This window comes from Aethalodelphis obliquidens, unplaced genomic scaffold, assembly GCF_003676395.1.
Source record: "Aethalodelphis obliquidens isolate GAN/ISIS:26980383/991018 unplaced genomic scaffold, ASM367639v1 scaffold62, whole genome shotgun sequence".
Classification (NCBI taxonomy): Eukaryota; Metazoa; Chordata; class Mammalia; order Artiodactyla; family Delphinidae; genus Aethalodelphis; species Aethalodelphis obliquidens.
In genome coordinates, this window is record NW_020838006.1 from 7,918,326 (window position 1) to 7,933,299 (window position 14,974).

The 14,974-nt window shown below is 42.0% G+C and overlaps 1 protein-coding gene across 3 annotated transcripts in view; it reads left to right on the forward strand.

Moving 5' to 3' along the window:
- STAC (SH3 and cysteine rich domain) overlaps positions 1-14,974 on the forward strand; it is a 101,832-nt gene that overhangs the window by 68,439 nt on the left and 18,419 nt on the right. For all 3 annotated transcript variants that reach the window (XM_027088205.1, XM_027088204.1, XM_027088203.1), the window contains exons 7-8: positions 6,640-6,704; positions 7,947-8,035. In XM_027088205.1, coding sequence (XP_026944006.1) covers positions 6,640-6,704; positions 7,947-8,035 — 154 coding nt within the window. The remainder of the gene's footprint in view (positions 1-6,639; positions 6,705-7,946; positions 8,036-14,974) is intronic.

Below are 14,974 nucleotides of genomic sequence, written 5' to 3' on the forward strand. Positions count from 1 at the left end.
AGCTGCTAAAGCACACTGCTAGGGTAAGAAGTCTTTGGCATCAAATGGGGAAAACACTACTTTCAGATCAGTGCAGACGTCCGTCAGGCACTTAGCAGTGCCATTAGAAAGACAAATCAGAGAGTGCCAGCTGCCAGAGGACCTCGTGGCAGAGCAGTAACCCTGCAGGACCTCCCAGCCCACTTCTGTCCAGCATTGCAGACCCAGCAACTGAATTTGGTGAGCAGCCCTGGAGTTTGTCAGTATCTTAGGACCAAACTCACCAGAGGCTGGAATGTAAGCCAGAGCTGCATTTCAGTGCTGCAAGTCTGTCAGCTGTTCTATCCCCTGAGTCTGAGTTCTGCCTGCCTTCTTCCCCTGACGCTTCTCACCAAATCGCAGGGGGCATCCTCGTCATTAATCGCACTGGACGTGTTTGGTCCTTGGCCCCTCCTTGCTGTGGAGGTAGATGCTGGACTTCACTTAGTGATCATGTGGTCTTCAAGAGACCTAGCCTCTCTCTGCTTCAGTCACCTCACCTCTAAAATGAGGATACTAATAACACAAATCCATAGGGTGTTGTGATCTTTAAATGAGATAACAAAGGTAAATACTATCTGTACACTGATGACTCTAAAACTTCATTCCTAGCATTAGGCCTCTTTGCTGCCTCTGGATGCCTGTAGCCTACTGGAAACGGCCATCTGAATGGAGAACAGGCATCTTCAAGTTAACACACCCAAATGGACTCTTGATTCCCTCACTCACCCCCCACCCCCACCTACCGAAACCAGCTCTTCCTCAGTTGCTCCTGCTCTGTTGTAGGAACGCCATTTTACTCGATGATCAGGCCAAGGCTTTTGACATCAGCCTTGACACCCTTCTTCTCACACCTCTTATCCAATCTGTTCGCAGATCTTATCTGCTGCTCTTCAGAATCACACCCAGCATGGGCCCACATCTTCCCTCTCTGCCTCCACCACCCTGGTCCAGATTTACGGATGTTGTCGCCCATTCCTCAGTAGCTGAGGTCTCTTTTTGCCCTGGGGATTTCTTCACTCAATAATGGTCTTCTGGGCTTCCCTGGTGGCGCAGTGGTTGAGAGTCCGCCTGCCGATGCCTGTTCGTGCCCCGGTCCGGGAAGATCCCACATGCCGTGGAGCAGCTGGGCCCGTGAGCCATGGCCGCTGAGCCTGCGCATCCGGAACCTGTGCTCTGCAACGGGAGAGGCCACAGCAGTGAGAGGCCCGCGTACCGCAAAAAAAAAAAAAAATGGTCTTCTTAGGGTTTTATTATGTGAACAGCTGTATTTAGGGATCATCAATATGAAGCACCATTGCTATTAATGAAGTCATCGTCAGGTCACGAAGTGTCAGAGATGCAGCCTAGAGCCTCACTAATCCACATGTGGCCCGTGGACCAGCGGTCTGGGCAGAACTTGAGAGCCCGTTAGAAATGCAGAATCTCAGGCTGCCCCAGACCTAAAAAATCATAATTTCCATATGGACCTGTGATTCATATTCTTGTTAGCGTTTGAGAAGCCGGATTAGAGGCCATTTAGTCTAACCCCTCTCCTCCAATATACACACACAAACAGGGACACACAGACATATACACGCAACAAATACTGGATAGATAAGGAAATTGAGACGTGGAGTAATACACTCAAGGACACAAAGTTGATGATTTGCTGTCTCTATCATGTTAAGGGGCATTTTCACAGTCTTATTCAAAGCAATCTGTTGAAAGAACTTAGTAAGTGATAAACCTCTAAAAAGCTTTGGAGATCTATTAACTATTCCTTTGATCAGCAGTAGCTTTCTTCATGTGCACTCTTAGAAGCAAGAGAGATTAATTATGCATCAGTTTGCTTCAAAACGTGTTCCTTTGATGTGGATTTAATGCTCTGTCCATGTAGTTTGAGAAACAACATAGAGAAGACACCCTGCTTATATATAGTCCAAGTTCCCACTCGTCGTCTCACATTCTTGGCAAGGAGAGCTTCTGGTTCTGCTTTACCTGTTTCATGTATGTTCTAAAATGTACATAGGGCACACAGGTATTATTTCTGCCAGCCAGATGTTATGTCAAAGTCCTTGAGAAATATTTCCAAGGCCACCTCAGAAGAAGGTACAATTCATACTCATGTCTTTAGTGCTAAGAGTGCAGTCTCTGCTTTCTCTCTTATGTTATAAAAGCTCTTGGGCAGGTCTGAGTGTTTCTGGTGGTTGTTTTCAACACTGTTCCTGGGTGCATCAGAAATATACATGGGCAAATTTGTTGGTCTTCACCTTTGGCTTAACTGCCAGAAACTCCACTGGAAGCAAGGTCATGAGCAGAGAGAGAATCATCTATCTAATACATAGCCTCAAAATGACAAAAACTCAAGGAGAAATTGACAGAACTATTAGGAAATTGGCATCGCGCTTCATGATGAGAGTTTTTAACACTCCTCTCAGTCACTGGCAAATCAGATAAACAAAAAGATTCAGTACAGACATGGAGGACCTGAGGACGCACTTGACAATCCAAATCTAACTGACTTTAAAAGAATGCTCCAAAAGAATATATAACTGAATCACTTGGCTGTACACCTGAAACTAACACAATATTGTAAACCAACTATACTTCAATTAAAAAATAAGATAATATAAAATTAAAAGGACACTCCATCTAACAAATGGGAAATTCACATTCTTCTTAAGAATGTATGGAACTATTATAAAAATTGCTGCTGACACTTCCCTGACAGTCCAGTGGTTAAGACTCCGCACTTCCACTGCAGGGGGCATGGGTTCAATCCCTGGTCAGGGAACTAAGATCCTGTATGCCACACAATGCAACAAAAAAATAAATAAAAATTGTTCACCTGCTGGACCATACTGCAAGTTTCACACATTTCACAGAATTAATATGATACAGAACACATCTTTCTGACTACAATGCAAACAAGATAGAAATCAATATTCAAAATATAACTAGGAAAACCCATACTTTAGGAAATTCAAAACATATTTTTAGAAAGCTCATATGTCAAAAAAAGAAGTCATAATGAAAATTGAAATATATTTAAAACTGAATAATAATGAAAACACTACCTATCACAACTTGTGGGATGCAGCAAAAATCGTGCCTAGAGTATTTAGTGCTAAAATTATTCCACTAAAAAATAAAAGCTGAAAAGTAATAATCTAAGCATCATATTCAAGAAGTCAGAAAAAGAAATAGAACAAACCCAAAGAATACAGAAGGCAGGCATTAATAAAAACAAGAGAAGAAATTATTAAATGACACAGGTAGGTCAATACATTCTAAGAACAGTTCTTTAAAAAAAATAAAATTTACAATCACTAATAATTTTTTAAGAATAAGAGAGAGAGAGAGATGAAACAAAAAGTAATTAAAAAGGAGGAATATAACAGAGGTTGACAAGAAAGAATCTTATGACCAACTTCATACCAATACATTTAAAATTTTTTAAATGGACAGATGCCAAGAAACTTATCAATGACCGAAGTCTGACTCAAGAGGAAACAGAAATACGTAGAGAACTTGACTTTGCTTCCAGTTATGGTGGAAACACTCAATATTTTAAGATTTTGCACAACAAAAATACCAGGCCCGGACAACTTTATAAATAAACTCTACCAAACATTTTTTTTAATAAATTTATTTATTTATTTATATTTGGCTGCTCTGGGTTTACGTTGCTGCGCGCAGGCTTTCTCTAGTTGCAGCGAGCTGGGGCTACGCTTTGTTGCGTTGCACAGGCTTCTCATTGTGGTGGCTTCTCTTGTTGCAGAGCACAGGCTCTAGGCACACGAACGTTAGTAGTTGTGGCACGTGGGCTCAGTACTTGTGGCTCACTGGCTCTAGAGCGCAGGCTCAGTAGTTGTGGTGCACGGGCTTAGCGAGCCACAACTACTGAAGACCGCGCACCTAGAGCCGGTGCTCGGCAACAAAGAGAAGCCACCGCAATGAGAAGCCTGCACACGGTGACGAAGAGTAGCCCCCACTCGCCGCAACTAGAGAAAGCCCACACGCAGCAATGAAGACCCAATGCAGCCAAAAATAAACAAATAAATAAATAAATTTATTTTAAAAAAAAACATTTGAGGAAGGTAAAATTTTCAGATTACATAAGCTCTTTCAGGACAACAGGAGGTGCACAGGAGGACGGGCAGCAGCATTCTCTAACTTAATTTATGGGACTGGTATAATACTGACCTCAAAATCAAAGGAAGACAGCATGAGACAAAATCGCTGGCTAGTCCCCCTCGTGAATATGGATGCAGAAATCTGAAATAAAATCATCTTAGTGCACTGAATCCAATAATGCCTTTTAGAAAAGCAGTGCATAATTACCAAGTTGAACTTATTCTGGGGATGCAAATGTGAGTCAATGTCAAATAAGCTGATAATGTAACTTGTACATGACCAGGTTAAAGAAGAAAAACCAAATCATCATCTTGAGGCAGACATGGGCCTCCCAGGACTGCAAAGTAAAAAATAAAGACAGAATATAGAAAAGGAAAAGAGGAAAGCTCTTTGGGGACTAGCAAAAACTAAAGATTCATTTTGCATCTGTAACATTAGAAAATATGCCTGTGTAATGGACATAGATTTTGAGTGTGTCCATGGGTGAAATCAACGGCCAAATTATTTTTAATGAAATGAATTAAAAGTACCAAACATAAAAGGTGTCTGATACATTTTTTTTGTAAAATAGTTACCTTTCTTTATGCCTTTCCCCTCAAATCAAAGTCTTAGAAATAGCCAGAAGGAATGGGCTTTTTAAAAAAAAAAAATCATTCTTTTTTGGCAGTGTTCCAGTTCTGTTTGCAACCATATAGCTGAAAACACATTGGGAGTCACTTCAAATAATTTTCAGCATAGTTCACAAAATGATACACATTTTTGTGATGGCTAATGGATAGTCAATGAAAAGCTAAAATAATGTGAAATTATAAAATCAGTCAAACTGAATATTGCATATGTACCTTATGTCGTTCCCCTTTTAGATCAATCAAGAATTTTCTAAGATGCTCTTCCCATGTTTCCATTCAAATATTCAGTATTCTTTAAATGTATCCAGTTTTATACTTATGGAATCAAATTATGCCAAGATTTCAGGTAATCACTTAAAACCAGAGAAGAGTGTTGCTCGTCTCTACTCTTGAAACCGAGAAGTTGCGTAGCCAAATATTGAGGCAGACAAGGCCCTTCATTTTCCATTTTTCTACAAAGCCGAGCTCCTCCAGTGACTGCATATTGGCTTCCTAGGGATAATGGAATTGCACCCACAGGCTCTGGAACTATAAACCATGGGCAACAGATGTTTGCTAAGCATCAGTACATTTACAGGGGCTCTTGTTCTGAAGTGTGTTTTCTACATCACAGTTATCGAGTCCATTTTAAGGACAGTGGAGATTGTCGATGCACTAAATGAAAGAGGATACAGAGCTTTCCGTGGTGTGTTTCTCTTCCTCTGCTGGTACCCTTGATCCTCTGAAGGAGGACCAAAGGGAAGACTAATGTGCTTTTTTGTTGTTTTTTGGGGTTTTTTTTGCGGTACACGGGCCTCTCACTGTTGTGGCCTCTCCCGTTGCGGGGCACAGGCTCTGGACGCGCAGGCTCAGCGGCCATGGCTCACTGGCCCAGCCGCTTCGCAGCATGTGGGATCTTCCCGGACCGGGGCATGAACCCATGTCCCCTGCATCGGCAGGTGGACTCTCAACCACTGTGCCACCAGGGAAGCCCTAATGTGTTATTTTTGAATGTCAAGTCATCTAAAAGGTAGATTAATTTCAACACTACAACCCTATTGTATAGATTTGGAAACACTTGCTACCTTTTATTTTTGTTTAAGGAAGATACATGATGTTGGTCTCTGAGATAATTGTGACTGATTGAACTAGCTAAGACAGAGCCCCCCATACCCATCAGGGACCTCCCACAGCTGTGTGTGTGGACAGTGAAAACTCCTGCCCGTTGTAAGAAGCCTTTTTCTTCAGCGAAGGCCACAGAGTGGCTGCTTATATGCAAAAGGCAGAGAATTATGTATTCTAAGAACAAACTAAATGAGAAACCACTATTCAATTTTCTTTCTCAACAGCAGCCCCAATGCATTGACAATAAGAGATTGAGAAAGTATTTTGAAGTTTAAAACTAAAGCTTTACTCTGCAAATAGAATGTAGAAATCATTAAGAAACTAGAGTCAAGATATTGAATAGAGATCAAAGAATCTGATATTTGAAAAAGTGAATTCAAATGCAATTAATTTGGGCCATACCTCACCTACCATCCCCTTAACAAATGATTTGATACATTTAACAAAGATTAATAACATGGTTTCTGCTCCTGAGAAGAGCTCTGCCAAATGAGACCAAGCAATGCAGGAGGATGCGTGCTGGCCTGGAGGCCTGTATGAAAGTGTGGGCGTGCAGAGAGGGTGGTGCAGGATGCTCAAGGGAGACAGGGGGAGCATCACGTGGAAGATGACACGAGAGCTGGGTCACTGAGGATGAGGAAAAGGTGGGGAGAGGTCAAGTCAAAGGTATGGTGCTGGGAATAAATAAATAAAGCTACATCTTTCAAGCATGTTTCCAAAACATGGTGACTGGATTAATAAAGCGCCTGCTTTTTCTTGTCTCCTTCAGTGTTCACGTATCCAGAAAATGGCACTGATGATTTCAGAGACCAAGCAAAGAACATAAACCACCAGGTATTCATGGATGTCTTGGAAAACAGACCAGACAGGGTCCTTAGATCATTCTGTAGGTCACCACCCATACTACAGTGCATCCAGGGTACAAAGGATAAGCATTATACTGTATGCTTTTGTTTCTGATATGTATGTCACATACAAGTTGATATATGCTCTACAGTATGTTAATTATATAATTATGTAATATATTATGACTATTTTAAAGTACATAAGTATATATTTATTATATTTTATGGTAATTTACATATGCAGTTAGAACAGAATAATATTTCATAAAGTACTTGAGCTTTGGATAGCAGAGTGAATCACAAACAAAAAGAATGTAGTTGTGTACAACTTGTGTTTATGTTTTCTATATATATGGCATATATTTATTATATTATGCATTTAAATATATTATACAATTATGTATTACATATATAGTGTATACATATACAACATACAATATCTGTTACATATTATATAATTTTAAATTATGTATGTTATAAAGCATAAACATTTATATAGGATTAACATTTATGTAGTTAATAATAATAGCTAATGTTTACACAATACCTGTAAGACTCTTGTATAGTGTACAAATCGGGGACACAATGGAATCGACCTCACAGGGCTGTTGTGAGGTTTGAGTATGCTAATCCATGTACCATAATACCTGGCACACAGTAAGCCATCAAAAATGGTAGCTTTTATCATCATTACTGCAAAGTTTCATAGCCAGTAGATGGTGATACCATAACATAAATTAAATCAGTCTAATGCCCAAACCTGTAATTTTTCCACAACATGAATGAACGAATTTCTGGATGAATATACCCAGATCCCTTTGATATGCTAGATACAGAATTGTAGGCTAACTGAAAAAAAGTCCATTTTAGGAAATGGAAGTTGTTTACTACTATTCACATGTCTCCTGTCTATAGAGAGAATATTCTCTTGCCTGGGCCCACCTTTCATGAACAACTATATCAAAGAAAAAAATTGATTTGAAGAAAATTGCAGTATTTCTGACAAAGAGTTCTATATAAATGTTTTCAAATAGTTTGTGGTGAAATCAACTCAGCCAGGAAATTAAAAATAAATCTATGTTTGGAACAAAGTATTTAATAACATTTAGGTATTTTAACACTTAAAATCCATACACTGGAATTACATTTAACTTCTCCATTTCCTATTTTCTTTCTTCTCTCTATTTCTTCCTCCTTCCTTCTCTCACTTCTCTTTTATTTTCTCTTTCAGGGACCTCTTTCCAAAGACCAATTACAGATGAACACCTATGTTGCCTTGTACAAATTTATACCACAAGAGAATGAAGATCTGGAAATGAGGTAAAAATATTTTAAAAGGAAAAAAAGAATGAAAGAAAAATTTTAATTCAGTATCATTCCATGTGAAAAAATATAATTCAATCTGCGCTCCCTCCAAGTGTCTTAGAGCAATGATTGTCAAATGTTAGTGTGCAGGGCTGGTTAACACAGATCGCTGGACCTTATCCTGGGAGTTTGTGACTCAGCACGTCTGGGGTGGGGCTTGAGAATCTGTGTTTCTAGCTGGTCTGCAGGTGGTGCTAATGCTGCTGGTCCAGGGACCACACTTTAAGAAGTGCGGTTAGGGCTTCCCTGGTTGTGCAGTGGTTAAGAATCCGCCTGCCAATGCAGGGGACACGGGTTCGAGCCCTGGTCCAGGAAGATCCCACATGCCGCGGAGCAACTAAGCCCGTGCGCCACAACTACCGAGCCTGCGCTCTAGAGCCCAAGAGCCACAGCTACTGAAGCCCCTGTGCCTATAGCCGTGCTCCGCAGCAAGAGAAGCCACTGCAATGAGAAGCCCGTGCACTACAACAGAGAGTAGACCCCGCTTGCTGCAACTAGAGAAAGCCCGCGCGCAGCAACAAAGACCCAACGCAGCCAAAAATAAATAAATAAATAAAATTAATTAATTAATTTAAAAAGCAGTTAGCACATCGTCACCAGAGCTGCTGCTGGGAGTTTTCATGAAGGTTGAGCAACAGATGCACTTGGCATCCTGTGGGGTCCAACAGGGAACCAAAAATGTACTTACTGCCCAAATTAACACTGATTGACCAATCAAATTAAAACTCTTTGTTCACCCTGCTGGAGACTGGCAGCTCCTCCTGGCTCCTACCCGGAGCTACTTCTGTTTCAGGAACCATCGCACTTCATGGTAACTGAAACGGGAGGACAGGTGAGCCTCGGGGCCCTCGTGAGGTCCTTCTCTGGACCACAGTCTCTTCGCGTTTCAGGGGTAATGTGACTGCAGTCAGTCCTGTGTTCACACCCTACTTGCTGTGTGACCTTAAGCAGTGTCTGAACATCTCATTACTCTGGTTTCCTTACTTATAAACGAATAATAATGACCTTTTCCCCTTAAGGCACTTGTGAGGGTGAAATGAATAAGGTTCCTAAAACATACAGCACCATCATGGTAAACACTCAGGAACTGGTAGTCAGTGAGGTGTTTGCAATGTCGCGTTCACTGGCTTATCTCAAAGAAAAGAATTCACTCCTTCCCTCCATTTATGACCCAAAACACAAGTAATCTCAGGAGAAGGCTTTGGTGTTTTCCAGTCCTAGAGCAGGATACAAGGGGCTGCTTTTGTAGCCAAATGGGCCCTTAGAGATGGGTTCTTTCCTCTTCTGAAGAGCATGGAGAGAGAAATCAGCACAGAAGACCACTTAAATGTCAGAGTATTAGGGAAATAGCCTCCATTTTTACGGCGGACTCCACTTGTCCGAATGCCGTGTAGGTCAAGTTATCAGTCACCGATCATCCCTGAAGATGAATGCCTTGTCTCCACCCTGGAGCTCTTTGAACGTTTCCGCATCTCAGATCTGTGCCATTTCCCCGGCGTGGTCCCTCTGGCTTTTGCCTGAATATAGTTCCTCCTCAGTGAAATCAGCCTTCTCTTCCACTTTCCCCAAAACCCCTTAAAAGGAGAGAGCTACCAAAAACCTCCATTTAGACCCTGTTTCCTGGGGCCCATATGCCACCGGGGTCAACGCTGGCAGCTCAGCTGCCCCTCCTGGTGCAACACCCAGTGGGACTCCGTAGCAGATGTGGGTGTCCCGCAGGAGTCTGGGAACGCCCCCGCTCACACCCAAGGTCAGTTTTCATTATGCGTCTGTGGTCTGCTTCCAGTTGATTCTTGGACCTTTCCAGGGCAGAGTTCAGGCCTGGTTCCTAGCTCCTTAGATTCCTTCAGACAGTTAGGTTATTGTACATCTGAATGTTCTCCATCCTTGAGGAAGAACCACCATGCTGGACTCACTGGCTGGAGTTGTGAACATTACCTAAACAGCCTGGCTTAGGTGCAGCAGGATGAGATGGCATTTGTCAGGTGAAGCCCTATTCCATCAAAGATACAGCAAACTCTGCTAGGCAGAGCCTGCCTAGAATTCATCGCTGAGATGGTGCCTTGCCCTCAACTGACAGTCCACATTAACTACCTGCTGATGAAGACAAGGGTGACTTATATTTACTTTGCAATAAATAGTATACTGGGTCCTTCTTGAGATTATCATTTGGGTGTCTAGAATTTAAAATTTAACAACTCCCCTTTATGCAGATCCCACAGTTTTGTATTAGAAGATTGTTCTGAAGTCGTCAGATGGAAAAAATAACTCCAGAGAAATCTAGACTATTACTGGGGTACTGAGGAGTAAAGTCTAGCTGCCTGGCGGTGGTCGTAAGTTTTTGTGCTTTGGTTAGTCGGTTACAGGCCTTTAAAAGTCAAGTTGTCTGGTCACGAATCAAACGTTTACAGTCTGCTTCGAGGCAAACCAGGACTGTTCACTCCCAGAAGTGAAATGTCTGCGTTACATAGACTGCAAGATTGGAGTGATAAATCATACTCATTCTTTTGGTAAAGAGATTGTAGGTTCCCATTTTAAAAGCCAAGCTCTCGATTTAGAACGTGTAAGGCAATGCTTCGGGGATTTAGTATCATTCCTTGAATGAACTGGTGCTTTGTGAATTATCTTTTTCTCCTTAAACCATGCGGTAGAAAAAATCCTTTTAACAAAATACCATTCTCATCTCTATTTTCTGACAATAGGGCATCTTACCTAACTTTCTGAACCTCTGTTTTCTCATCTTGAAAATAGTAATAATAAGCCCTGCCCTCATAGGATGGCTGTGATCAAATAAGATAACATGGTAGGAGCTTAATAATATTGGTTCCAATCAGTTCTGTTCATACTCCAGAGGTGGATGCTTCCTTTTCAGACTTAAGAAGTGAGAGAGAAAGAAGGACATATGACATGGATTCACCGAATGTTAAGGAATAAAGAGTGTGGGCATCACTTGACCTGGATTTAAGCCCTAGCCAAGCCACTCACTTAGCTGTGTGACCCCCATGAAGCCTGAGAAAGTTCCACAAGCCTTCTGAGCCTCTGCTTCTACACTTGGGAAAGGAGATAATCATTGTGCCTGCCTTAGATCTGCTCATGACACTCAAATCTTTGTTTAAAACTCTCTAATGTCCTCCCACTTCCTTGGGTCAAGACCAGCATACTTACAGGGACCTCTGGGACCCATACAGTCTCATCCCTGATGACTTCTCTGCTTTGTCTTGCACCATTGTTCCCCTCACCTCTCTGCTCCATCTTCTGTTCCCCAAAAGGACCACACTCTCACCTGCCAAGGACTTTTTCTTCCTGCAGTCTACTCCTCCTCTCGCCTCAGCCTCCTAGCCACGCACCACCACCACCACCATCTCACACACACACACACACACACCTGCTTCCAGTTGACTGTTATGCACCCGCTAGATCTCAGCTCTGATTTCTCTTCCTTGGTGCAGTCTTTCTTGATAAGCACAACCTGGGTGATGAGATCCTCTGTTACATACTTTCGTGACACCATATTTCTTTTCGTCAAAGTACTTATCTCATCTTGTATCTATTATTTCTTGAGTTACTTGGTTAACTTCTATCTCCCTTGTAAAGCCCGTGAGAATGAGTCTGTATCTGCGAACCATTCTGTCCCTGGAGTGTAGTACAGTTCTTGAGATATAGCAGATGCTTAATAAATACTTCATGAATGAATGAATGAGTATTGTGGAGATTAAATGAATGAACCGATGTCGTGCCTGGCATATACAATTAGTGGGCAAAGAAAGTCCATGATAACATAATGGAAACTATAAAAGAGGAAGCAAACCCAGCTCAGAGGGTTTAACCAGGACCTGTTTCCTGGAGGAGATGGGCTTTGAGCCCAGGATGAATATGATTTGTCCAGAAGAAACTACAGAAAAAGAGACCAAAAGTAGCCCATAGGCGTATTCACAAAGAACAGGAGTTTAAGACAATTTGGCAGAAGCCCTGCTAAGCCAAACGCAGTTTGGGCATGGAGGAGTGAGCCTTAGAGAGGAGGAACCCAGAGTGCTACCTCCTTATTCTTAGGGCAGAGGTACTCCTCTTAGAATTTCTGTGGTCCCATCACTGGTCTCCAAACACTGTCTAAAGGCAGAGGCTTCACACAGTCAGCTTCGCTACAGTTTCAGGGCAAACTTCCTTCATAAATTCATCTGCTATTACCTCCCCAAATCTCTGGAGCTTTCAGATCGTGATAATCTTCCCACCGTCATGGGCAGAGAGCGGGAGAGAACAAGGGCATAGGGCAGAAAGGAGCAGTGTCTAAGAGTCCTACCTGGGACTGCCTTCCACCTCTGACACATGCTTGCTACATCAGTTTGAGCAAACTGTTTAATCTCTTGCAGCCTCCGTTTTCTCCTTCCTAGGGAGACAGAGTATTTAACGAGATAATGTAAAAAAAAAAACAGTGAGATTTCATGCCCAGGACAGAGTGAGGTGCACAATATATATATTTTTTTTTCTGGCTGCGTTGGGTCTTCCTTGCTGCGCACGGGCTTTCTCTAGTTGCAGCGAGCGGGGGCTACTCTTCATTGCGGTGCACGGGCTTTACCTTGCGGTGGCTTCTCTTGTTGCAGAGCACGGGCTCTAGGCACGCGGGCTTCAGTAGTTGTGGCTCACAGGCTTTAGAGCACAGGCTCAGTAGTTGGGGTGCACGGGCTTAGTTGCTCTGTGGCATGGGGGATCCTCCCGGACCAGGGCTCGAACCTGTGTCCCCTGCACTGGCAGGCAGCTTCTTAACCACTGCATCACCAGGGAAGCCCACACAATATATTTTAGATACCTTCTCTTCATAATTTGCATCATTTCACAATATGTTTTATTTCCTGGTCTTCTGATCAATTACCCTAAAGATATATAGTAGAAAAAACACAGTTTAAGTTTCTGTCTCGCCTTTGAGCACATCCAAGGAGACTTTATCTAATTGGTCTGGTGATAAGGATGCTGTGACACCCTGTCCCTCATCTTCTGAGTAGGTTTTGTGGTTGCTGACATGACATGCTCTAGGTATGGAATTTCACCACTGATACACAAGTTGTGATGCCATCATGCAGGGCTCTCCAGACCGTTGCTGATGATTTGAGGTCTCATAACGTTAAAGAGGCACCCGGGTTCCTCTGTCTAAGTGTAATGAGCGTGTATAGTAGATAACTTTCTGTCATTAAGGGTCTTAGACAATTTCCTCCAAAAACCCTTACTCTCAGGTTTTTGAGGAGTCCTGAAAATTACACTTTATGGAATGCCAGCTTAATTCATGAGCAAAGCTTTTTAAAATGCTAGTTGAAATACAAACTGGAGAACCCCATTATAATCAGGACTGACTTCATTATCATGCTACACTGCCTTGTGAATTCACAAAGGTCATGTGTCAATCATTCTGGCCAAGTGTGTATGTGTGTGACACATCACATATGTACATACACTCCCACACACTCACAGTCAGATACACACAAACACACACAGTCACACACTCACACACATACATGCGCACACTCAGATACACCTGCATTTTTACACTTTTACACACACATAGTAGCAAAAGCTTGATAACCCATGCTTAGCCTTTTGATGAAGGTAAATCCTGCCCTCCACATTTACACTGTAACCAGCCTCATTACCCTCACTGCTTCTGGGTTCAGAAGTCTGCAAAACATTCATGGAGATATCAGTTATTATTCACACCAATGCATCTTTTTAAAATCAATAAGAATAACTTTAGTGGCTTTGCCAAGTCGACATACCATTTAAATAATCAGCAGATGTAAAAAACTTTGAGTGAGCACAAACCCCTAAAACACGGTAGCGACTCTGAAATAAAAGATCTAGAATAAATAAAAGACTCTAAGGTTCAAATACATATTTTAGTGACCATACCTATTCCAAAGAATCCCTTTTGGTTTTCCACATCTAAATCATTTTCATTTTTATTATTTGTCCCCAGACAGATTTATATGATAATGGCTGTGTTTCATAAGGGGGAAAAAAAGAGAGGAAAATAATTCTTACGGGCCAAGAGGGGGACTGGGGAAACTGCTGTTCGAATATTATTAAATATTAAGGGAGGTACAAATTAATTGCCACTCCATGTGTGTGTGTCAGAACACCTAAATTTGGGGGCCTTAAAAGAAAAACATATCTTCTTTTGTAACTCCAAGTTAGATTCCTGATTTAGAGTCTTGAGTTGCCAGATTCTTTCTTGGAAGCAGTGAGTCCTGGATTTTTCCATGGGTAAGTCTGAACAAAGCCAAGCAACCGGTTGTCTCATTAGCTAATATTCACAAGAACCTCTGGAGATGGGATGGCCTGAATTCACCTCTTCCTGATTTATTGCAAGCACCACTTAAAATCAGGTTAAAAGGGATTTTAACCCTTGTATGGCTGTTTCCAGGATTTGTTTCATCTACCCACCACTCATCACGTGGTGAATGAGCATGTACTCTCTGCAGGGTGAACAGTTCACAGGCCCTGTTCTCAAAGAGTTCCAGTGGCCATAAGGCTGAGAGCCCTAGACAAGAAAGTACCTCCAATGTGAGGTCTTGTGGGCGGGGATGTAGTCCAGGATGCTGCTACTGCACCTCAAGAAGGCATTGAAGCATCACCTAGGAAGAATCAGTGCTTCTAACCACATCATCCCACTGCAGAATAGGATTGTGACCCAAAACTTAAAAGGAAGAGAGAAAGAAAACTAATATTTAGGGAGCATCTACTATGTATCAAGTTCCTTACAATACATCATTTCATTTAATCTTAAAAAAAAAAAAAAAAAGAAGGCATTGAAGCAGCCTTGGGAAGCCAGGGAAGGCTTTTCAAGGAGGTGGCATCACAGCCTAGCCAAGGCTTCCAGATAGAGGGGACATGGGTGCCTGTGCGGCT